This window comes from Gopherus evgoodei, chromosome 3 (genome assembly GCF_007399415.2).
Source record: "Gopherus evgoodei ecotype Sinaloan lineage chromosome 3, rGopEvg1_v1.p, whole genome shotgun sequence".
Classification (NCBI taxonomy): domain Eukaryota; kingdom Metazoa; phylum Chordata; order Testudines; family Testudinidae; genus Gopherus; species Gopherus evgoodei.
The window spans coordinates 149,376,662-149,402,105 of record NC_044324.1 but is presented as its reverse complement, the minus strand read 5'-3'; the positions used below and the strand labels follow the sequence as shown (position 1 = coordinate 149,402,105).

Below are 25,444 nucleotides of genomic sequence, written 5' to 3'. Positions count from 1 at the left end.
ATCCTATGGGCAAGCAAGGACTGGGGACTAGTAAGAACCCTCTATTTGGGCCACAGAGCAGCTTCCCAGCCATAGAGTGAGAGAATGAACCAGCCGAGAGATGAAGGTCACTTTGCTTAATGCACTATTGGAAGGCACTCAGATACGATGACATGAAAGTAGTAAAAGATCCTATATAAAATAGAATAGAGCTGTAGACGTCCCTCCATGGCCCTGTGTAAAGGAGAGATCCATATAGGTGTGGATTCACTGCCCAACACCTTCTCCCCGCATGCTAAGGGATACGGAGTAACCCCTTTCCACAAGTGAATTATATCAGTTCTGATGACCAGAGCCCTCACTGAGACAGCATAATTATCAGTGAACAACAACAACAAAAAAAAGGCAAAAAAAAAGCACCTTTGGTCTCATCATTCCTTTTATTTTCATATAAATTAACATTCTAAAAAAAATTGAAGTAGAAACACTAAATACAGTATTGCACATAGCGATCTCTGTTAGATATCCTATTATTTCATTTAGTCTGGTAATATACATACCGTAGGTACTGAAGGGAACAGGAAGGCTAGAAAACCAAAACATGCAACTGTATCTTTGCACTTAAATAAAATAAATGCAAAAGTTAAGAGCAAAAGACTATAGTTTACATAAATACAAACATAGGTTTGAATCAGTGCCATTAAAATAAACTTTATTTTTAAAGTTACTTTCCATAGGTTACTCATAACAGCAAATAATCTCTTTTCCCTTTTGCAAGAAGTAACATTACTCCCAACAACACATGATTTTAGAAATCAATTCTTGGTAATCATATTCTTGCCAGAAATTATCGTGAACACAGAATTTCATATAGTTTTATCAAGCTACAGGAGACTTATTTTTCACACAAGTGAAGAACATATTTTCTAGTGCTTAGTATAAGTGACTAACAATGGATTCCTGAGGTCATAGTTGACATTGCTCTTATGACACCTGGTACAGTATATTTGCCTCTGGACAGCCAGGAATGTCTTATGATATACTAAGCTAGACAGGGAATAATCCACCCCAGCAGGTTAGATCTCAAACCGTTCAGAAGTTTATGCTACCCCTGTGTCTTCAATGCTAAGAGATTGTGAGCATGTGAACCCAATTCATGCCACACCTTGCTGTTTCCAAGAAAACAGTGCTTTGAAAGAGAATGGTTACAAGGCCAATTCATGTTGGGTTCAGTAGTTACATCTGGGGCAGAAGGTCCTTACTAGGTCAACAAATCAAAACTAATAAATAGTTAGGTTAATTTCCAGATCACAAATAGAAATTAATCATGTGGCTTAAAAAGAAAGGCATAAATCACAGATTTCCATTGCCTCCTAGCCAATGGTATGGACTACTTAGAGAGAAAAGTTTGTGACGCTGATGTTAAATGTGAAATTGACATGAATTAGTCAATCACCTTTGTTTCGTCAGTAGAGTTGACTACTGTATTTCTCTAATGCCAATTCCTAGATATATCTTTTTATATCCCTCATAAAGGAAGTCTTAAATTAATTGAAAAGATAATTCAGAAAGAAGCCTAGCTAGAAACATCGTAGTCCTGAGAATCCTATATGACTCAAATAATCAGCAGTATAACTGTAATATCCCTTAAGTTTTTCTGTATACAAATCAGCTGCTTTACATGTTAGCAAGCTATAGTGCCCGAGTTCCTCTTTTATCCTCTGAAGTACTCCTGTGATTTTCTGTGTTTACTACTTTTCACTTAAATGTTTTTGGTTCAGGTTTTCCAACTCCCCCCTCCTGCTATTCACTATCTGGCAAAAGATGAAGAAAAAGTATGCTGTCTTATTGATTTTAAAGATAGTTAAGGTAAACATCTTGTTCCACAAATATTTAGTCATGGAGGGCAACCAAACAAGTTGAGAAAGCATTGATTATACTGTATAAACAGCACTTAAGAATTCAAAATACAAACTACAAATGTCAACGTGAAACGGATACAAACAATTCACTAGAAGTAACATTTCTTTCCCTAATCTAAATGCAGTGGCATGGAGTATGTGTGTTAGACAGATGTTACCAGTAGGAATGGAAATATTTTACTGTATCAAGTAGCATTCTTGTGAAGTTCAACTTTAATAGAATTTTCAGCATCTTCAGAACTGATGCAGATGCTGCCTCTTAGGCATGCTGGTTTGGTCTACTGGTATTAGACCATGAACTTTACAAAATACCAGTTTTTGGGTGGAAAACGAGGCATGGGATATAGGGAACTTGTCTCATGTCCATAACTAGTCTATTGCTGGGCACTCAATTACAGTGATTACATTCATTCATGAATGAACAGTACACATTTATCAGTGAGAAACTCTAGAGAACAAAAAGCAAATTTGAAAGGCCAAGAAGAAAACAAATGATCTGAATGATGTAGTTTCCTTTCCCGCCCCCAACAGACATGTTGAGTTTTCCTGATCAAGTGGCAATGGCTTTTGCATTTCTTCTCTCAAATCTTCATACTTATCTTTGCTTTCTGAAAAGAAACACAGTAAGAAGGTAAGTTACCATATATAAACATACGTATTATGCAAATATGTAAAGCAGAGGAATATGTAGGCTGATCACCAAGTACATCGAATATATAGTTTACTTAAAAAACCCTGCAACAAACTCAGTTTTAAACAGATTTAAAGTACAAGATGGCTAACCATGTCTGTGGTTTTGGGGGCAGGGTCCATCCTTTTGTTGTATGTACAGTGTCTAGCACAATGGAGTTCTGATCCCCAATTGGGGCTTTTAGGCACAATAGCAATACAAATAATTATAAACTTATTTAAATGCATGGCTGTTCTTAAATAATACCATAAATCTGCATGATTTTATTCTTACAAAGTGGAAAAATCCAACCAAACAAGTTTTTAAAACCTACATCTTGATGTGATTACAAATAAAGTTGATAAACTGAGATCTAGTTTACCATTCCTAGCCAAGTTATTACTTCATTTACATTTCCTGTGTCACTAACCACGGCCAGTTACAATGAGAAACAACAGCAATAATTCTTTTCTCCGTGAGTTGGATTATGCCAGAGAGATTATGGTAAATGACAACATGTTTCATTTCAAGGACATATGTCACATGTCACAATGATTCATAAAATATCATTAAATAGAAAACAAACTGAATCATGTTTTTAGGAAAAAAACATGACCAAGGAAATAGTCATTCATTTTTAAATATTGCCAAAAAAGAAGCATGGGAAGACACTATGAAAATTATGGACCAGATTAATATTCCACTGGGAAAAAAAATCCAGCCATTGTAAAATAGGCCCATATCCTGAAAATGCTTATGCATGTACTTGACTTTAGCAATTTGAGTAGATGGGCACTGAAGTTAATAGGAGTTGTTCATGTACTTAAAACTGAAGATATGTGTAAGTATCTTCAGGATTAAGGCCACAGTTTATAGGGAGCTGTATATAGCTCAAGAGATTAGTAAAAGTAGAGTATCTTTTTCTAAATCTCTGTCTCTAACCCAGCCCAGGTGCATAATGACTTACAGTCACTGGCATCTAATAGGTCGTCCAGGGCCCAAGGGACAGGTGACCTCATCACAAAATCCCCATCACAATTGGCAACAATTGGAAGCCTGAGTAGTGGGGCTGATCATTGGATGAGTTTGGAGACTGAGCTACCTCCTCACCCACCACAAAGGTCCGTCTCTTCCAGGTTCAGGGGGATAAGGCACATTGGCAGGGCACTGTGGGGAAATTTTCACTGCCACTACCTGAGTTGCATCTGTTCTGTGGATAAATATAGGACTTCAGGGTTGTCAATCTGGCACCTTTCACAAAAAAGCTAAATTCAGACACATTTAAAAATAAATATTAACTAAATATGTCAGGATAACGTACATACAAAATGCAAAAAGAACAAAGAAAAAGAAAAAGTTAACAGGAGTAGTATAATAATAATAATAATGCAATCTGTTCTTACTATTCCAGAATCATGTCTTGGCTTTATATTATAAAGTGATTTCCCCTTTTTCTGTCTGCACACTTCTTCTGCTTCTTTAACCCTGAAGAAAGAAATTTTGATAAATATTTCACTGGGTTAAAGCCATTTGCAAGACAGCACAATATGTGAATCAAAGATTAAGATTTAAAGACAACAAATGTGTAACTCCCTCGCCCCCTCAATACATGAATATGCAATGGTCTGCAAAATAACATTTATAATAAGTATTTGCTATTACAATACTACCAAGAAGACTGTATAATTTACCAGGGAAGGTGCAATCACTTCTAATTAGAGAATGTAAAAATCACATTCTCTACCATATCATTAAAATTAGGATGCAATTATATCATGGTTAAAAAATATACTGTCTGACCCAAACAGTTGCTTTGCAAGTGTATGTATTGGAAACTGCATTTCCATCATTCATTGTTTACACTTCTGAAATGACCCCTCAGCATTTCACCATCTGCATACTGCCAAAAAAGCTTTGCCACTCTTGATCCTGACTATTCCCCAAATTTTCTTTCATTTACCCAATGATTTAATTCATTTTGGCAGAAACTTATGAAATGATTCAGCATAAACGTCCGTCTTTGCTTTCATATTCATAATTGAGGAAACTTGGTTTTCAATTTAAAACACAAACAAAAATAATTTTTCAGTTTCAGAGCAGTTTATAGTCTCTGGTACTGATTCTGTGATCATTTACTGCTGGGATCAGTGCTTATTATTAGGAGCTGACATCAGCGAGACCGCTCACAGTAGTCAGTGATTGCAGGATTGGAGGCTAGTCTGGAATCCTTACTCACACCACCACCCTATGCCTGTTCAGGCACCTTTGTCAGATATTAAATGTACAAAATAAAGCTAATAGCTGCTCCTCCGACCTACAATAAATCAAGCTCAAGCAATGCTCTCTCCCCAACCAAAACCAGCCCTTATTACGCTCCTTCCTCTCCAAAAGCCTGGGTAGCCTTGCAGCAGGCTCTGAACAGCGACATATTTGGGCTTTTTTGGACCAAAGAGAGGAATAGGTTCTGAAGCTGAGGGTTTTTCGCAATGGGAATACTTGCTTCAGTACCGATCCTTCATGTGAGGAGGGCTGCAAGTCAGGACTAATTAAATGATGCTTAGCAAACACAGCATCTATAATAGGATAAACCTCCCTGGGTCCAGAGCAGGGTGTTGTCAGTGGAGTACTATCTCCTAGGACAGGGGTCGGCAACCTTTCAGAAGTGGTGTGCCAAGTCTTCATTTATTCACTCTAAGTTAAGGTTTTGCGTGCCAGTAATACATTGTAATGTTTCTAGAAGGTCTCTTTCTATAACTCTACAATATATAGCTAAACTATTGTTGTATGTAAAGTAAATAAGGTTTTTAAAATGTTTAAGAAGTTTCTTTTAAAATTAAATTAAAATGCAGAGCCCCACGGACCGGTGGCCAGGACAGGGGCAGTGTGAGTACCACTGAAAATCAGTTTGCATGCCGCCTTTGGCACACGTGCTGTAGGTTGCCTACCACTGCCCTAGGATCTGCTCATGTCAGTAGCCTGCCAGAACTCAGTTCTGGGGAGCTCCAGGACACTGTTTCAAAGGTGTTCGCTTCAGTAAGATTTTGATTGATCTGCAGCTCAATCTGATATTGCCATTGGGTGTTTGAAGCATTGATCCTGTGTCGGGCATTCCGTTATTGAACCTTTATGTTTCAGAGGCTTCTATTGTAAATGGTGACTCTTAATAGGGTGGACTCTTGAGTGAGGGATGGCAATGTACTTTATAAAGAAAAGGATAGCAAAAGAGAGTCAGGTAAAACCCACACTGACTTTCTGTATAGTTGCCGGCAGTGTGAATTTTGGAGACAGCTTAATTTGTCTTTTCATCATCATCCAACAGTGGGAAATAAACAGGAAAAAGATATTGAAGGAATGAGTACAGAGACCAATGATACATCCTTGGGCTGGTCCCAATGGATAGTCTCCAAACCACTTGCATGTCTGCTATTTCGCTGTGACTATAAGGAGCAATGTGAGAAGCAGTTTAAAAAAAAAATCATTGTTTTATGTTAAGGGCCAGATTTTCAAAAGAGACCAGTTCCCATTTAGAAACTTAAATGCAAGTGGCCAGTTTTTTCTCAGCACCCAGTGAAAATGTGACCCCAATTGTGTCTACTGAGCACTTTTGAAAATTTGGTGTCAAGTCACTGTTCCTTTTATCCAACTTCAGCCAACATCCCCCAGCTTTTTCACAAATGCAAAATGTATACTTTTACTAATCAGCTTTAATCATGATTCTCTGCCAGTTGTGAAATCAAAGCTCTGACTGCACTCAACATCTTAAACTGAACAAATATAGAAATGTTTCTAATTGTACAGGTTTTTTTAAAAAGGTGATTACACGTTATTTTGAAACTGCATTTCCAGTCTAAATGAGAAGCAGATGAGATGGTGCTGCACAATATACACAGAGCCTCTGCAAAAATGCTTAACAGCCAAGTAATGCGGCCTTTGTAAAAGATATTTAAAATGGGTTCAATAAAGGTAGCAGCCAAGATGTAGTGGTAGCTGCACAACAGCAACTTAGACAGAGGGTATAAAATGCAGTCAAGTTCACAGTACTTGTTTGTTCACTTTCAAAGACCGATTTACCCTTTCTAATTGACTTCTATGTAAATTTGATCACATTTGAAGGAAGAAAAGTCTCCTATCTCCTGTGGTGACTTCCTAATAATCTATTAGACAGTTTTTCCAATAAAAGATATTACCTCCCCCCCCTTGTCTCTTTAGACACATTTGAGACATTAAAAAGGGTCTATTACTAAGATTAATATATATTATAACAGCGTATCTATCATTTTATGCAATTATAGCTGCTAGATAAGTGGCATATCCCACTTTAGCGAAAGTGGGTCAGATTCTTGGCTGGTGTAAATCAGCAGAGCTCCATGTGGCCTTATAGTATGTGCTCCTAACTCATCAACAAATTCATGAGTTATACTAAATAATTGATATTCTGCAAATACTAAGACTTCTCAACAACCTCTAATGCAAAGAACAGATGGTATGAAACACCCCACAATATTTCTCTAAATCAACTCACTCTGATCTGGAAATTGCTGTCCAGTAACATCAGGGAAGCTTTAGTTCCATGCTCCATCCCAACTAAGTGACCCTTTTCTGGGACATACTGGCCATTGTGTTGTACTTATGATCACACATGGCAGTTCTGTTGTGGACTGCAAGTCAATGCAAAGTCGCTGACTTGGATATTTTCTGGTAGATATCAGAGACGCCCAGGCAGATCCAAGAGAAAACTAACTGTTCTTAGCATTACAATGAGAACAAAAAAAACCCACTCGCATATATTGTAAGTACTTCATCAATACGGTGCTAAAATTCTACCTTTATCAGTGGAAGCTTTGATCTATTCAACATTGATTTCCCCTCCATTCTAATAAAAATATTTCTAAACCAGATAATATTGTAACTTAGAGCTGGTTAACATACTTCAAATTCCAAAATTGACAAAGTTTAATTAAAAGTTTGAATTTCATTCAGAAAAGGGAAGAAATAACCATAACTTTTAGTGAAAATGTCTCTATATTTCAACTAGCTCTAATTACAGTTTGTGGTCCTATATGAGAGAAGTGCTACAGAAGTTGACAGGCAGCTTGGCCAAACCTGAGCAGTGCAGGGCTGCGAGTGTGCTGGGTGGGAATCGGGAGCAAGCAGGGCAGGGCAGCCAGGATCAGGAGGAACTCATCCTGGGGAAGCACTCTGGTCAGTGGCCAGGAAGCAGGTAGTGTGTGAAGGGCTGGGGGGCAAGTTGATGGTGGGCTCTGAGGTGAATGGGGAGTGTTGGGGACTGCAGGGTGAGGGGCTGGAGCTGAGATTGGGATCTTGGAAGGTCAGTGGGGATTTGGGGAGAATGGAGGAAGCTGGGGCTGAGGTCAGTGGAATGAATGTCAGGGCTGCTGGTGTGATGTGTATGGGGGCTGTCAGGAGAAGTGGAGGCTGATGGAGGGTCATTTGGGTATATGTGGGGTGGGATGGGAGGGGTATTCAACAGCTTGTGAGGGGTTTTGTGGGGTAGGGAGCACTTTGCTGAGGAAACCTTGTGCAGGGGCTGTTTATACCGCACAGGGCTGGCAGCAGCTGAAACAGAGCACTCCTGCTCTGGATGTGCTGCTCTGGCAGAGAGGACTGTGAGGCAGTATCCTCAGAGGTTCTCAACCCTCTGGCCTGTTTCTCCTACAGAGGGAACTCACTTCTCAGGAGGATAATTTACATTGGAAACAGCCCCAGCCTGCCAGCTTTCCTCCTTCAGCTCTCCCTTTGGGTTAAAAAATACAGAGGACCCCCATGATGTGATCTAACCACCAAGTCCTCACCTTCCCCCAGACTCGGTATTCCCACCTCTGCTGCTTCCATTCTAGCTTGGGCAGGGGCTGGGCAACAGCTGCCGTGACATATGGATCTCAGTCTAGTTTGGCAAAGTGTGTGTGTTTTGGCTGGGGGGGGTGGGGTGGCGGGGAAGCATACGTTCTCTGCATACCATAACAAGTCATAGGTGGGGTGGAAATCAGTAAGTTCACAGCTGCTGTTTTGTATTACTACAGCTTTTGAAGAGAACTGCAGTGTTTATATTGGTTTGTTAAGGAGTGGCTTGCTTTGAGAGACAATAGGACTTGTCACTGTTGAAAAACCTGGCCAACCTGCTCAAATTTGCCCCTCTCCACATCATGACAGAGGCGTGCCTGGGTCAGATCTGAATCAGTGGCACTTGCCTCAGCCCATACTTCTACCATAGCCACTGAATCATCAGCAGGCTCATCATGCCCTTCCCCTGAAAATCCACTGCACCCCCACAGTGTAGAACCTCTGTTTTAAGGGGCAAGAGGAGAGCAGCATACTGACTTTTCGCCTAAGATGGCAGATTGTCTTGTATATCATGTGCACGGTCTACTTTAAGGAAGGCAGAACCCCCAACATCCACAGAGTACAGGGTCCCAAAAATCTTTAATCTGGACCTGTTTATATATGTTGAAATCTCCAACTGCAGCTTTGAGTGTTTGCAGGATAGTTCTTGCAGAGACATAGTACAAGCCAATTGGCAATTAAACTTGGACTCTTAATAGGTCTTGTCTTCCAGTTTGGAAAATTAGGTCTTTAATTCTTCAGGACTGTGCAACCCAGTATTAGGCACTAAGAGAGCTTCAACTGCTTCTACTCTAGACTTCTTTATAAAAAGTACATGGTGCGGTGTGACTTATGTTCTAAGACAATGTGCCAGGTTTTGGTAGGATGCATGGCCAACGCTAAAAAAAGAACTTCTCTTGAGCCTGTGAATATGTAATTTATGGCACTATAAATGTAGTAAGTGAAAAATAGTGTGGTCTAGTGGACAGGGCCCAAAGCTGGGAGCCAGGAACTACTGAATTCTACTCACAGACAAACCACTTACTCATTGTGTGGCTTTGGGCTACTTTAACCTGTTTGTCTCTTGGCCTCTTGCTCCTGTGATGAGATGCATGCAGGCAGATTCTTGTGCTTGCAGGAAGCCTCAATGAAGTCAACACAACTCCACATGCATGCATCTTTAGCATCAGAAACTAAGCTTCTTCATCTGTAAAATGAAGATAAAATTTACCTGCATCACTGGGGTGCTGTGACAGGCTTAATTTGTGACTACATAAAAAATGGAAAGCATCGTGTATGTGTTAAACTGTAGTATTACATACAAGAAGTCCGGTAAAAGCATTACCTTTTATCTCTGGCCTACAGCTGGTCATTAGGCTTCTTCAATGCTAAATCCAAAAGCAACTAAACTATTATTAATTGTTGCAATGTGCAAACGTCTATTCTGAAGGCTGAAAATATGACTTAATCCAGGATTTTGTTTAAATTTAAAATTAAAATGTACTGATTTCTCCTTTCAAAAAGCTCTAAAAACATACTGGTTTGAACATTTCTACCACTTAAAATTAGAGAAATCAAAAGGGCAGACAAGCAGCCACCAGCTAAACTAATACTTTAAATTAGTTGGACATGACTTTGAAATGTCATCAGCAGTTTCCTCCCTTCCTTGGGAGTCAGTGTGTTTGTACTTTTTCACTATGATAAAGTGGACAGAGGAATGAACTCATTTTAAATCCCCTTTTCTTTGCCAACTGCCATGTTTTATAATACGTGCTGTGATGTGCACAGGATTTGTCAATTATTTAAATTACTAATTTAGAATTATGCAAATGATTATATTTAGCATTTCCATTGTGTTTTCCTCTATATATATATGAAAGGAATTTGTAAAAGTGGATAAGCATCAGGCAGAAAAGTGAGAACAACCTTGGCTAATATATTTTCTATTTGTTCTATTAAGAAATATGCTAAAAATTAGTCATATATATGTATGATTGATTTAATATATATTGAAATATATGTTGAATCTTATAATGCATAAAGTGCCTATCACCATACCAATCAGCAATACTTGCAAAAAAATTAAAACAGAAATTATATTTAAATAGCTATAAAGTATGAACAAAATTAAAGAGAACAACCTGTGCTAGCATCAAAAATATAGCATTAGCCACACAGGAATAAAACAAAAGAAATGACAACAAAGAGAAAAATGCCAAATCAATAAAAAGATCGAGGGGAGAGGGGAAGGGCCGAGAACCATGGAAAGTCCACAATTCTAATAACAAACAAGAATCTTGGAAGGGATATAAGCCATCATGCCTCAAGGAACAAACTCACCTCTTACTAAAGGGGTTAAGAGGAAACTTTTCCTGGGGGCAAATTATTCCATAACTGGCTACTGCAGGGCTTCTTGCACCTTCCTCCAAAGCATCTGGTGTTGTCCACTGGGAAGCAGGTCACTGGATTTGATGGATCACTGATCTGATCCAACTGCTATATTCCTAAATATGTTTTGTCTAAGTAAGCACTGTGAGGTTGGGCCCCATTTTGTGATAAATGTTCTAGCTATTAAAACACAAAACCACTGAACAAATTCACAGTTTCAAGTGAATCAGAAAAAAGTAGGTCAGTTATATGTCAGAATCCTGGAAGAAGATGTGGCTGAATGTACACTATATACAAATTAAAGGTCACAAGCTCATTTACTCATACACATTTTACTGGTCTTTAATAGACAGTCTAAAACTAGCCTTAATATTTTTATATCAATAATAAAGTAGGATAGATTTTGCTAAAACATACACTTTTACTTACTGCTCTGATGATATCAACCCTATCTCAGCTCTCTTCACTGGGTTCCTGCTTCATTCTGCATAAAGTTCAGACTACTTTATGTCACTTTCACGGCTTACCATAATTTTACTTCATCTACATCCCATTGTTTCTACTTACTTTTACTCTGACACTAAGGTAAGATGGTAAGCAGCACAAAAGGTGTGAATCTCCTTTGGCTCACTCACATTTTTGTGCCTTTTTTCTCACTCCCCTGCTATTGACTTCAGTGTCAATGCAGGTGGAGGTGCTATTTAATGAGTTTTACTCAGATGTAATTTTTTGAACACTGTAAGCGACCTGGTCAGAGAGAGAAAGTTACTGTTTAACTATAGTGAGTTATTACAATTTCCTGTATGAATATATTTATCTAACTTCATAGGGGACTGTGGGAAAAGCAAGCAGGAAAGCAACATTTCTATACAAGAAAACCCCACTGGCGTGAAGGAGAAAAGGGAGGACAATTACAGAACAATGGCATACATCGAGGTTGATGTGACACAGATCTTCTAAAAAGCCCTTTGCTGGAAAGGAGGAGGGTGTCAATTGTCAAGAGCTTTCTAGAGGGACAGGTTGACAGAGACACACTCTGCAGAGGACATCTAAAAAAGTTGGTTTCATCCCTACATCCATGGAATGGCAAGCCTCTGGCAAAGGTGGGTGCACATATAGACTGGTTTATTGTTTTTAAGATGTTTTCTCCTAAATGCTTTGGTTCTAAATAAATAATACTTTGATTTTAAGGGGGCTGTTTGGTCACTGTATTACCACAGTCATTGCTGCTGAGGGATAAAGAATTGTAGGGCCAGTCTACACTACAGCACTACAACAGCAGAGCTGCACCAATGCAATGGTGCCACTGTAGCGCGTCTGGTGAAGACACACTATGCCGATGGGAGAGCGCTCTCTGACCAGCATAATTACTCTACCTCAGCGAGAAGCGCAAGCATTGTTGGCGGGAGAGCATCACCAGCTGACACAGTGCAAAACTAGTGTCACTTTTCACACCTCTGAGTGATGTAAGTTAGATCAGCTTAACCGGTAGTGTAGACCTGCCCCAAGTCAGACCTGCTGAGATCTTGTGTGATTCCATCCTGAGACAGGTGATGGCGCAAGGCCTGAGAACAGAGAAGAGCATGCGTTCAGACAGACAGGAGGGGTCAGAGGTGCAGTTAACCCAATAACTGTGATAAGGACTACTCATACGCTTAAAATTAAGCATGTGTTTAACAGCTTTGCTGGATCCAGGCCCGAAAGTCCTCAGTTTCCATTTTTAAAGCCCTTCCCAAAATCCACTCCTTTCAGCAAATTTTCACTTCCATTCCATTGCTAGCTACTCCTTTTCTGCCCCACCGTATTGCCTCAATTAAAACACAAGACTATACAAGTTTCACACAAAGCACAATATCAGTCACATTCTCTTTTATAGTCTTTGCCCCTCCCTTCTTCACCTGTTGTCATTTCTTGTGTTTTTTAAAATCAAGACCTAATCTTACAAACACTTACTACCAGGGTTAGTACTCACTATTATGGGTTGTCCAATTTAAAGCTAATGTTGTTCCAGTACTGTAAAAGGGTAAATGGGATGACCCAGGTAATTATAAGCCTGTCAACCTGACATTGATCCTGGACAAGATAATGGAGAAGTTGATACAGGACAAAGGAGAGTAATATAATTATTGCCAATCAACATGGATTTAAGGAAAATCCTGTTAAACTCAGGGTATGTCTACACTACGGGATTATTCCGATTTTACATAAACTGGTTTTATAAAACAGATTGTATAAAGTCGAGTGCATGCAGCCACACTAAGCACATTAATTCGGCGGTGTGTGTCCATGGTCCGAGGCTAGCATCGATTTCTGGAGCATTGCACTGGGGGTAGCTATTCCATAGCTATCCCATAGTTCCCGCAGTCTCCCCTGCCCCTTCGAATTCTGGGTTGAGAGCCCAGTGGCTGATGGGGCAAAAATCATTGTTGCGGGTGGTTCTGGGTAAATATCGTCAGTCATTCCTTCCTCTGGGAAAGCAACGGCAGACAATCATTTCCCGCCCTTTTTCCCTGGATTGCCCTGGCAGACGCCATAGCATGGCAACCATGGAGCCTATTCAGCTTTTTTTTTTTTTTTTTTTTTAAACACAGTCACTGTATGTGTATTGGATGCCGCGGACAGAGGCAATACTCCAGCGCTACACAGAAGCATTCATTTGCTTTTGCATGATAGCAGAGATGGTTACCAGTCGTTCTGTACTGTCTGCTGCCAGTGTAATTTGGCAATGAGATGATGGTTATCTGTCCTTCTGTGCTGTCTGCTGCTATCATGGGTGCCCCTGGCTGAGATCGGCTGGGGGCGCAAAAGCAAAACTGGGAATGACTCCCCAAGTCAATCCCTCCTTTATGGTTTCTAAAAATAGAGTCAGTCCTGCCTAGAATATGGGGCAAATGTACTAGAGAAGCAGTGTATCAGAGAGTACAGCTGCTCTGTGTCAGATCCCGCAGAAATGATGAGCTACATGCCATTCACGGGGAATGCCCCTGCAACAACCCCACCTGTTGCTTCTCTTCTCCCCCAACCTTCTTGGGCTACCGTGGCAGTGTCCCCCCCATTTGTGTCATGAAGTAATAAAGAATGCAGGAATAAGAAACACTGAGTTTTTAGTGACATAAAATGAGGGGGAGGCAGCCTCCCGGTGCTATGATAGTCCAGGCAGAACATTAAGCAGTGTGGGGGAGAGGAGCCCAGCATCCCACTGCTATGATAGTCCAGGCAGTACAGAATCTTTTCTTTTCACATGAAAGGGAGGGGGCTGATTGAAGCTCAGCCCCCAGTTGCTATGATGAAGACGGTTACCAGCCGTTCTGTACCATCTACTGGGAATGACCGGGAGTCATTCCTATTTTCACCCAGGCGCCCCCGGCCAGCCTCACCTGAAGCCAGCCAGGAGCACTCACGGGTTGATAACAAGGACGGCTACCAGTCCTACTGCATCTTCTGCCACCGGGTAGGGGAGAGGAGTGGATACTGCTCTTCACTGCTGCAGCATCGCGTCTACCAGCAGCATTCAGTAGACATAGGGTGACATTGAAAGAAGTCAAGAAATGATTTCTTTCCCTTTTCTTTCACGTGGGGAGGGGGGGAAGTAAATTGATGAGCTATTCCCTGAACCATGCCGGACAATGTGTTTGAACCTACAGGCATTGGGAGCTCAGCCAAGAATGCAAATACTTTTCAGAGACTGCTGGGGACTGTGGGATAGCTGGAGTCCTCAGTACCTCCTCTCTCCCTCCATGAGCGTCCATTTGAGTCTCTGGCTTCCTGTTACGCTTGTCACGCAGCACTGTGTAGCCTGTAGATTTTTTTTTTCAAACGCTTTGGCATTTCGTCTTCTGGAACGGAGCTTTGATAGAACAGATTTGTCTCCCCATACAGCAATCAGACGCAGTATCTCCCGTACGGTCCATGCTGGAGCTCTTTTTGGATTTGGGACTGCATTGCCCCCCGTGCTGATCAGAGCTCCACGCTGGGCAAACAGGAAATGAAAATCAAAATTTCGCGGGGCTTTTCCTGTTTACCTGGCCAGTGCATCTGAGCTGAGATTGCTGTCCAGAGCGGTCACAGTGGTGCACTTGGGATATCGCCCGGAGGCCAATACCGTCGATTTGCGGCCACACTAACCCTAATCCGATATGGTAATACTGATTTTAGCGCTAATCCTCTCGTCGGGGAGGAGTACAGAAACCGATTTAAAGAGCCCTTTATATCAATATAAAGGGCCTCGTAGTGTGGACGGGTACAGTGTTAAATTGATTTAACGCTGCTAAAATCGGTTTAAACGCGTAGTGTAGACCAGGCCTCACTTGATATCTTTTTCTATGAGATGACAACTTTGGTCGATAAAGGTAATAGTATTGATATATTATACTTATGCAGCATCAAGTCAAATGTCTTACAGAAGTCAGACATTTTAATTAAAAACTAGAATACTACAAAATTAATATGGCACATGTTACATGGATTAAAAGTTGGCTAACAGGATAGTTCTCCAAATGTAATTATAAATGGGAATCATCACTGAGCAGGTGTGTTTCTAGGGGGATTCCCACAGAGATCAGTCCTTGGCACTACACTATTTAAAGATGATCTGGAAGAAAACAAAATTATCACTGATAAAGTTTTCAGAGGAGACAAAAAATAGGGGAGTGGTAAATAATGAAGAGGACAGATCACGGATATAGAGGGATCTGAATTGCTTGGTAAACTGGCAACTGCAAGCAAACACTATCCATGTTAATAGGGGCAAAAGTAAATGTATACATATATGAACAGAGAATGTAGGCCATACTTACAGAATGGGGGACTCTACCCTCAGAAACAGTGACTCTGAGAAAGATTTAGAGGTGGTGATGGATAACCAAATGAACATGAACTCCCAGTGCAATGCTGTGACCAAAAAGATGAATGTGATCCTTGGATATTGATCTACTGGAGAGGGTTCAGAGAAGAGCCCAAGAATGGTAAAAGAATTAGAAAACCTGCCTTATAGTGGCAGATTCAAGGAGTTTAATCTACTTAGTTTAACAAAGGGAAGGTTAAGGGGTACCTTGATTACAGTCCATAAGTACCTACAGGAGGAACACATATTTGACAACGGACTCTTAAATGTAGCAGAGACAGATATAGCAAGATTCAATGGCTGGAAGTTGAAGCTAGAGAAATTCAGACTGAAAATCAGGCAAACATTGTTAAGAGGGTTATTAACTATTGCAATACATTATCAAAGGTTGTGATGGATTCTCCATCACTGGCAATTTTTAAATCAAGACTGGATGTTTTTCTAAAAAGAGATGCTCTAGTCCAAACAGAGATTATTTTGCAGAAATTCTATGGTCTGCGTTACACAGAGAGTCCCATTAGATGAGCATACTGGTGCCTTCTGGCCTTGGAATATATGAATCTATAAATTGCAAAGACCAGTCACAGCAGTGTGCAATCTCAGAATCAGACCTGTCTGATACTTTATAAATATTAAGTAAAATTTCCATAATTTGAATCCACCTCATTCAGATAGATGTATGTCTTCACTTAGCTAAAATGCTTTATTCCAGCGAGGACTTCCTCCAATGCAGCTATAGCAATAGTGGAACGCTCAGTAAATGTAAAAAACATGCAACATCCATGAGCATGTGAAAAACCTACATTTTTAGCTAGTTATTATGCAGTGCAAAACAGGCTCTCAAATCCTGCCTTTGAATAAAATTTGGATAGTTTACTAAGGGTTAATCTAAACAGAGGGAGCGGTTTCTTGTTTCCATCATAATAAAATTGTTTTTCTCCAGCACTTTCACCTCCCACTCCCCCCAATTTATTGTCAGGCAAACATATACAAAAAGTTCACCATGATTAAGTTTAAAGACAGCTTGCAAGATGAATAAGGGAGATACACTTTGGCACAGATACAGGAAAAAGAAACCAGACGTCCTTGCAGCCCTGAAGGCAGAATCATTTTATCTACCTTCTAGACCAAACTCCAGCCTGACCACAGCCTTATCAAGACTGATAGAATTTCTCTCATCATTAAATCCAACGAGAAGGGGAGCCACTTCCCTGCCACAGAACATTAATAATTTTGTCTGAATAAGTATCTGTGGCAGACAGATTCATTTCCGACTGGCTCCAAGTAGGCTTGGTGGAGACACTCTTACACTTCACTAGAGTCTACTAGTACATGACAAATTTAAACATACTGACAAGGTTGGAATGTTGCATGCTTTAGGTAGTAGAAATGGTCACAACAAACCTTCCAACATCAAGCTAAGAGCAGACATTATTATTACACTTCGACAAGATACTTCATGAAACAACACCATTGTGTTTGTACAAATTAAATACATTGTGAGACAGAGTAAAAAACTAAGTGAGGAAGAGATTCCATCGTTTGAATTAAATGGATTTTTAATCAGTTAAATAAAAGAAAAAAAGGGATGTCACATGCTAAACAAAGGCTTTTAACTGTTCTGTGAGGATTGCTCTCTGTCTTGCAAGTAACATGTTTATAATACTAAGACACATGAGCAATTTCTTTAAAAATCAGCCAAACCATTCAGTGCCAGATATTTCTCCAATCTCTGGAGTACCACATAAGGAAAGAGAGTTATAAAAATCTTTCTTGTGAAACTGTTTATGAAGAGAAGGGCTCAATGTGATTATTTCACCCTGTTTTTAAATGTGTTTATTTAATTATTTACTAAATACTCTTTTAGAGCAGAAGGTCATATTTCTTGCATGAGATAATCACAGCTAAAAATCAGAATTGTTAAAATAAAAGTAGTTTATAAAACACAAGCAAAAGTTTAGAGCTCTTGCACTAAGCTATCAGGGTTGAAGTGATGAAACAGACATGATTCAGTAACTGACTGCAAAGACTTTTACATAGATAAGAAGCACATTATAATGTACCTGGTCCCATCAAATTGACGGATGAAACCTAACCTCTGCCTACCAACAAAGAGGTTATGCATTGGACTATCTTGATATCACAGCCAACTTCTTGCACTGCTCCTTTAAGGACTGTGTAGCAGACAATAGCTGGCCGAAAGGCACTGTGATTAATCATACTTTGGCTCAGAGGATCAAGGACAAATGGATTAAAATGTTTTAATCTGACCACTTAAAATAGAAGCTAACCTGTAGCAGAACCCTGGCCATTTTCCTCCTTTGTCAACAACTGATGCCCAGTACTGCCCAGAGAGGTCATTTCTCAAACAACACACATCTTGACAATACAATGAAAAAGGTGCCTGGTGTGTTTCGTTGATGAAGATTTCATTGAGATTAGCAAGTATTGTTACTACATTTTATTTATTTTACTTTCAGAGATAAGTCCACATCTTTGGATGATGAAATCTGGCATGTAACTCCCTTGACTTATACATTATAGAAACATGGAATCATAGGACCAGAAGGGACCTTGAAAGGTCTTCTAGTCCAGTCCCCTGCACTCATGTCAGGACTAAGTATTATATAGACCATCCCTGACAGGTGTTTGTCTAACCTGCTCTTGAAAATCTCCAATGATGGAGATCCAACAACCCCTCTAGGTGACTTATTCCTGTGTTTAAATTACCCTGACAGTTAGGAAGTTTTTCCTAATGTCCACCTAAACCACCCTTGCTGCTGTTAAAGCCTCTTGCTTCTTGTCCTATCCTCAGGAGTTAACAAGAACAATTTTTCTTCCTGTTTCTTATAACCACCTTTTATGTACTTGAAAACTGTTATGTCCCCCCTCAGTCTTCTCTTTTCCAGACTAAACAAACCCATTTTGTTCACTCTTTCCTCACAGGTCATGTTTTCTAGACCGTTAATCATTTTGTTGCTCTTCTCTGGACTTTCTCCAGTTTGTCCACATTCTTCCTGAAATGCGGCGCCCAGAACTGGACATAATACTCCAATAGAAGCCGCATCAACGCAGAGTGGAGCAGAAGAATTACTTCTCAGGCCTTGCTTACAACACTCCTGCTAATATAGCCCAGAATTATCTTTGCTTTTCTTGCAACAGTGTTACATGTTGACTCATATTTAGCTTGTGATCCACTATGATCCCCAATACTCCTTCCTAGGCAATAATTTCCATTGTGTGTGTGCGCAAGTGATTGTTCCTTCCTAAGTGGAGTATTTTGAATTTGTCCTTATTGAATTTCATCCTATTTACTTCAGACCATTCCTCCAGTTTGTCCAGATCATTTTGAATTTTAATCCTATCCTCCAAAGCACTTGCAACCCCTCCCAGCTTGGTATCGTCTGCAAAATTTACAAGTGTACTCTCTATGTCATTACTTAAATCACTGATGAAGATATTGAACAGAATGTGACCAAAATGGATCCCTGCAGGACCCCACTTGAGATGTCCTTCCAGCTTGCTTGTGAACCACTGATAACTACTCTCTGGGAACACATTTCCAACCAGTTAAACACCTACCTTATAGTACTTCCATCTAGGTTGTATTTCCTTATAGTGTTTATAAGAAGGTCATGGGAGACAGTATCAAAAGCCTTACTAAAGTCAAGATATACCACATCTACTGCTTCCGTCCTCTCCACAATGCTTGCTGCCCTATCAAATAAAGCTATTAGGTTGGTTTGACAATACTTGTTCTCGAAAAAGCCACGCTGTTACTTATAACCTTATTATCTTGTAGGTTATCTGCAAATTGATTGCTTAATTGCTTAATTAATTAAGCATTTTGTGTCCGTTTTAATTAAGCTGACTGGTGTGTAATTCCCTAGCAGGTCCTTATTTCCCTTTTTATAGATGGGCACTATATTGGCCCTCTTCCACTCCTCTGGAATCTCTCCCGTCTTCCATTACTTTTCAAAGATAATCACTAATGGCTCAGATATCTCCTCAGTCAGTTCCTTGAGTATTCTAGGGTGCATCTGGTGACTTGAAGACATCTGAATTGTCTAAGCAATTTTAACTTGTTCTTTCCCTATTCTGATCCTATCTCATTTTCACAGGTATTCATTATGTTAGAGGTTCAATTGCTGCTAAACTTTTTAGTGATGACTGAAACAAAGAATATGAATGAGAGGCTGTCAGGCAGTTCTCTTAACACCACATTCTACAGGCCATTACCCTCCGATACCACTGAGGGTTACCAAGAGAAACTACACCATCTGCTCAAGAAACTCCCTGAAAAGCACAAGAAAAAAATCTGCACACACGCACCCCTAGAACCCTGACCAGGGGTATTCTATCTGCTACCCAAGATCCATAAACCTGGAAATCCTGGATGCCCCCATCATCTCAGGCATTGGCAGCCTGACAGCAGGATTGTCTGGCTATGTAGACTCTTTTCTGAGGCCCTACACTACCAGCATTCCCAGGTATCTTTGAGACACCACTGACTTCCTGAGGAAACTACAATCCATTGGTGATCTTCCAGAAAACACAATCCTGGCCACTATGGATGTAGAAGCTCTCTACACCAACATTCCACACAAAGATGGACTACAAGCCACCAGGAACAGTGTCCCTGATAACGTCATGGCAAACATTTTGGCTGAACTTTGTGACCTTGTTCTCAGCCACAACTATTTCACATCTACCTCAGACTGGACCAGTCTACACAAGAAATCCACTTCCTGGACACTACAGTGCTAATAAGCAATGGTCAAATAAACACCACCCTATACTGGAAACCTACTGACCGCTATACTTACCTACATGCCTCCAGCTTTCAATCAGCCAACAGCCAAGCTCTCAGATACAACTGCATTTGCTCCAACCCCTCAGACAGAGACAAACACCTACAAGATCTCTATTAAGCATTCTTACAACTACAGTGCCCATCTGCTGTAGTGAAGAAACAGATTGACAGAGCCAGAAGAGTACCCAGAAGTCACCTACTACAGGACAGGCCCAACTAAGAAAGTAACAGAACACCACTCGCCATCACCCTCAGCCCCCAACTAAAACCTCTCCAGCGCATCATCAAGGATCTACAGCCTATCCGGAAGGACGATCCCTCACTCTCACAGACCTTGGGAGACAGGCCAGACCTCGCTTACAGATAGCCCCCCCAACCTAAAGCAAATACTCACCATCAACCACACACCACACAATAAAACACAAACCCAGGAACCTATCTTTGCAACAAAGCCTGTGGCCAACTCTGTCCATATATATATTCAGGGGACGCCATCATAGGACCTAATCACATCAGCCACACTATCAGAGGCTCATTCACCTGCACATCTACCAATGTGATATATGCCATCATGTGCCAGAAATGCCTCTCTGCCATGTACACTGGCCAAACCAGCCAGTTTCTATGCAAAAGAATATATGGACACAAAATCAGACGTCAAGAATTATAACATTCAATAACCAGTCAGAGAACACTTCCACTGCTCTGGTCACTCAAATACAGACTTAAAAGTCACAATTTTTCAACAAAAAGAGTCAAAAACAGAGTCCAACGAGAAACTGCAGAACTGGAATTAATTTGCAAAATGAACACCATTAAATTAGGCTTGAATAAAGACAGAGTGGATGAGTCATTACACAAACTAAAAACTATTTCCCCATGCTAATTTTCCCCCTACTGTTACTCACACTTTCTTATCAACTGTTGGAAATAGGCCATCCTGATCATCAGTACAAAATTTTTTTTCTCCTGCTGATAATAGCCCACCTTAATTGATTAGTCTCATTAGAGTTGGTATGGCAACACCCATTTTTTCATGTTCTCTTTGTGTATATCTATCTTCCTACTACAGTTTCCAGTGCATGTATCTTTAGCCCACAAAAGCTTATGCTCAAATAAATTCATTAGTCTCTAAGGAGCCACAAGTACTCCTAGTTCTTTTTCCTGAAACAGAGAAGCCATTAAGCATCTCTGCCATTTCCATGTTTTCTGTTATTGTTCCCCCTGTGCCCATTGAGTAATGGGCCTACCCTGTCCTTGGTCTTCTTCTTGCTTCTATTATTACTTCCGTTTTAATCTTGAGTATTGAATGGCCTTTGGATCCATTTCAGTACTACAAGTCCTTGGCACTCTGCAAATCTTGATACTAGAGCTGATCAGAAATTTTCTGCTGGAATGATTCTCTGACAAAAAAATGCAGTTTCTGTAAAATTTCTGGCTGGAAAATCTAAATGAAATTTTTCATTTTGCACAGGTTCCACCCAAACAGGAATATTTAGTTTTGAACTGTTCAGCTTAGAACTGATGTGAAACATTTTTCTGGACCATGGTGCATAGCCTTATTAAAGTTGTAATTTGGGCCCCCGTTCTCTCCTATTGTCTGGGCTCTGTGGAGGACTACATCTCTCACATTGGAGAATGGACTTCCTTACAATCAAGCAGCATGGGACACCAAGGCATGACAGTGACTGTGTGCATCATGGGAGATGTAATCCGACCAGGAAGTCTGGCCCATGGGGAAGAATGGAGGCATCGGGTATTCAAATAAGAGCACCCATGAGGCAAAGCACCACAATAGGAAATGCAGTTTAATGTTGAACTCAGAAGCATTTCAAGTGAATATAAACCAAAATCAAACATTTTGATTGCAGAATGTTGAAATGTTCATTTTGATTGAAAATGCAGAAATGTTTCATTTCAACATTTCCTAATTTAGGTTTTTTGAATACTTCATTCCATGAAATATTTCAATATTGCATTTTTTCTCCTGATTTAGGATGACAAATGTTGAAACATTAGAATTTCCTGTGGGACAGAACTTGCGAATTTCACTCAGCATAACTCGGGACGAAGATCCTGGTGGTCTAGGGATTTTGTCTTACTCTGCTATGCAACAAGAGAAAGGCCAATTGTGTAATAACCATGGTGTCCAACCATATATAGAGAAACATATCTGCACAATACACTGTCACACTGAAAGTTCAAAAAGGCAACACTTTTAAAATTAAAGGAAATCCCATCCTTAAGTCACCAAATTGTGCCCATTAACAGCAACTCATAGGGTACTGAAAAAGCAGCAGAATTGCCAACTCTTGTGATTTTATTACAAGTATCTCTTATACACATACATATATACACATACACACACACAAAATGTTTCTATACCTCCTGATTTATACCAGCAAATTCATGAATTTTGTCCTTAGTCAAAGTGGTCACCATTTCCTGTTACTTTCAGTAAGACTGAAGCAAGGCTACCTTTAGGACAGATGACCAGCATTTCCTTACATCCTACATCAGCTCATTTTACATTCATTTTGAATGTGGCATTGCTAGGCAATGCTACTAATCTTCATTATCACAGGAATGACACATTGAAGACTTACTATAAAAATTTTTCAACCTCTGATTCTCCCCTCACTTCCCCATTCCTTACTTAGTGAATAGTTCCATGTTCCCAGATCTCTCATTCTCAGGTCTAATTTACTGGCTCTTATTATAAGGGTTAACAAAAGATCCCTTAAATTACTTTGGGAGGACATAGCTCGTGCTAGGAGATTTAATGCCCTTCTTTGCAAGCAATAGTGGCAGATTACCAGTATGCGTCTTACTCTGCAATGCATAGATATCTAATGCCAGACATTAAATTGCTCAACGGCAAGTTTTAAATCATCCTGCTGGGGAATCTGTAGGGAGACATACCAGTCTTTCTTCAGGGTGAGATCAATGATCTGTGGAGACATGTTGGCCAGGAATCTCCCTTTTACAGACTAACACGGCTACTCCTCTGATACCCTTTCATCTAGATATACAAGGTGACACGCCAAGTGCCAGTTTAGCTGCTATTCTTATGGGAATGGGCAACTTTTAGAGTCAAATGAGGAGTAAATTTAGGAGGTTACAGATTATTTTTAAAATGTCAAAGATTTAGTATAGGAGTTAAAAGGTTGGATGGAGTCAGTGAAATGAAGTACTCATACTTAGTGAGAGGTGGAAAATGTTAGAACTTTACAATAATGATGTAGATCTAGTTTATAACCTCCTCCTCCCTACAGCTGAGAGTCAAAGTGTATTTCTATTAGCTGACACCCCATTTCATAAATATGTGCCAGAGTGAGTAGACAATCAGTTTTCCCACACACACATTTAAGAGTCCCCAACTGTTCCTCTCCTTTTGTCTTCTTCTGTGCAAGCAGGAGCTCTTCCCCATGTTCAGATAGATTCCTACAATTTTGCAAGGGGTGGGGCTATCTGGGGCATCAGTGATTGTCAGAAGAGGCTGCAGCAGTACTCTGAGCAGAAGTAGAGAGAAAGGAGCTTCTGTGCCTACTCTGCCACTCAAAAAAGGGAGACGAGATTATTAACAACACCTCTCCAGGTTTAGTGGCAAGGCTAGCAGGTTTTAATTAGGCTCTAATGCTGCTCTTGTGATACTGGCATTTTAAAATGTCGGACTTTTCCTTTTATTTATTTTTTTAAACTTAAAATAAGGTCTGAAAGCCTTCACCTCTCTTTGCTACTTTCACGAGCCAGAGTATATATAATTGAAAAAAAAAAAAAAAAAGAAGAGTTTGGCTCTGTTAGTCTTGAAAGACAGATTTTGCCACCCAGACCAATAGAAGACATTCCAATAATTAACTTTGTATATAACTATACCCCACAAGGGTTTACTCACTCTGTATTTGACTGCCACACAAAAGTGTGTCTGCACTCTCTGGGGATTGTTCTCTGAGATTGAGGAACTTGCCCACCTCAGTCTGAAGATAAGACTCTAAATGTGCTTCCACAGATTTTCCTCCTCCCAGTCAATCTTCAGTTCTTGGGGAGGTTCTTGTCCTACCTCTCCAGACTGTTCCAAGTTTATAGTTAGGTGGCACAGTTGTTCCTGCCTAGCCCCTCTGTCTCCCTTCTTTGGATAGTAGAGGAGGCAGCCAGTGTTCCTTTCTCTCTGATCAGGCTCAAGCATAACTAAGTCTGAAAAAAAATGTGTTTAATGATGGACCCCTCATTACCAGGACAATCTAAACAACCAGAAGGAATTCAGAGAAATTTTTTAAAAAGTGGAGATTGATGAGATCGATTTAAAAGGAACAAGTTAAATAATTACAGCTTGACATCCTCAAGGGGGACAGGATTAAAGCTGGGTGAATTTTTTTCACCAAAACATTTTTTTGGTGAAAAATGCAGATTTGGTGACACTGAAACATGTTGCAAATTCATGTTGATTTTGCCAAATTGCTTCAGCCAAATAAAATAAAATAAATTAATTCCAAATGGAAATATTTAAAAAAATTATTTGAAACAACTTTAAAAAAAATGCTTTACTTTTATGTAATTTAAATAAAAAAGATTAAAATGTGTTTGAAGTGGTAATAAAGTGTTTCACTTCGGGTCTAACAAAACGTTTGACCCAAAATGACTTTTTTAAGCTTTTCAATTTGCTGAAAAAATTATTTTCTTTTCAATTTGATTTTTTTTCCAATTTTTGAAAACTGCTAATGAACAGAAAACTATGTTATTTGCACAGCTCTAGATAAAATAGCTGACTGTAAACAAAACATTTCACATCTAGATGTCTGAGAGTCTTAATCCCAAACACTGAACAGCAAATGTGTGCCCAGGACTAAGTTCAGACATTTGGATTCAAAATAGTAGATGTGCCACCTTCACCTACAACATGCTATATCCCTGAACACAGCTCTAATCATACCCTAAGTGACCTATCCTGCTTCTATTACACCCGCTTTTCAGAATCCCATCACATGATC

General features: G+C 39.9%; 1 protein-coding gene across 3 annotated transcripts in view; it reads right to left on the bottom strand.

Moving 5' to 3' along the window:
* Positions 1–417: 417 nt before the first annotated feature.
* FMN2 (formin 2) overlaps positions 418–25,444 on the bottom strand; it is a 232,174-nt gene continuing 207,147 nt past the window's right edge. For all 3 annotated transcript variants that reach the window (XM_030556975.1, XM_030556976.1, XM_030556977.1), the window contains 2 exons: positions 3,975–4,056; positions 418–2,509 (listed from right to left, as the gene is read on the bottom strand). In XM_030556975.1, coding sequence (XP_030412835.1) covers positions 2,483–2,509; positions 3,975–4,056 — 109 coding nt within the window. In that variant the 3' untranslated portion in view covers positions 418–2,482. The remainder of the gene's footprint in view (positions 2,510–3,974; positions 4,057–25,444) is intronic.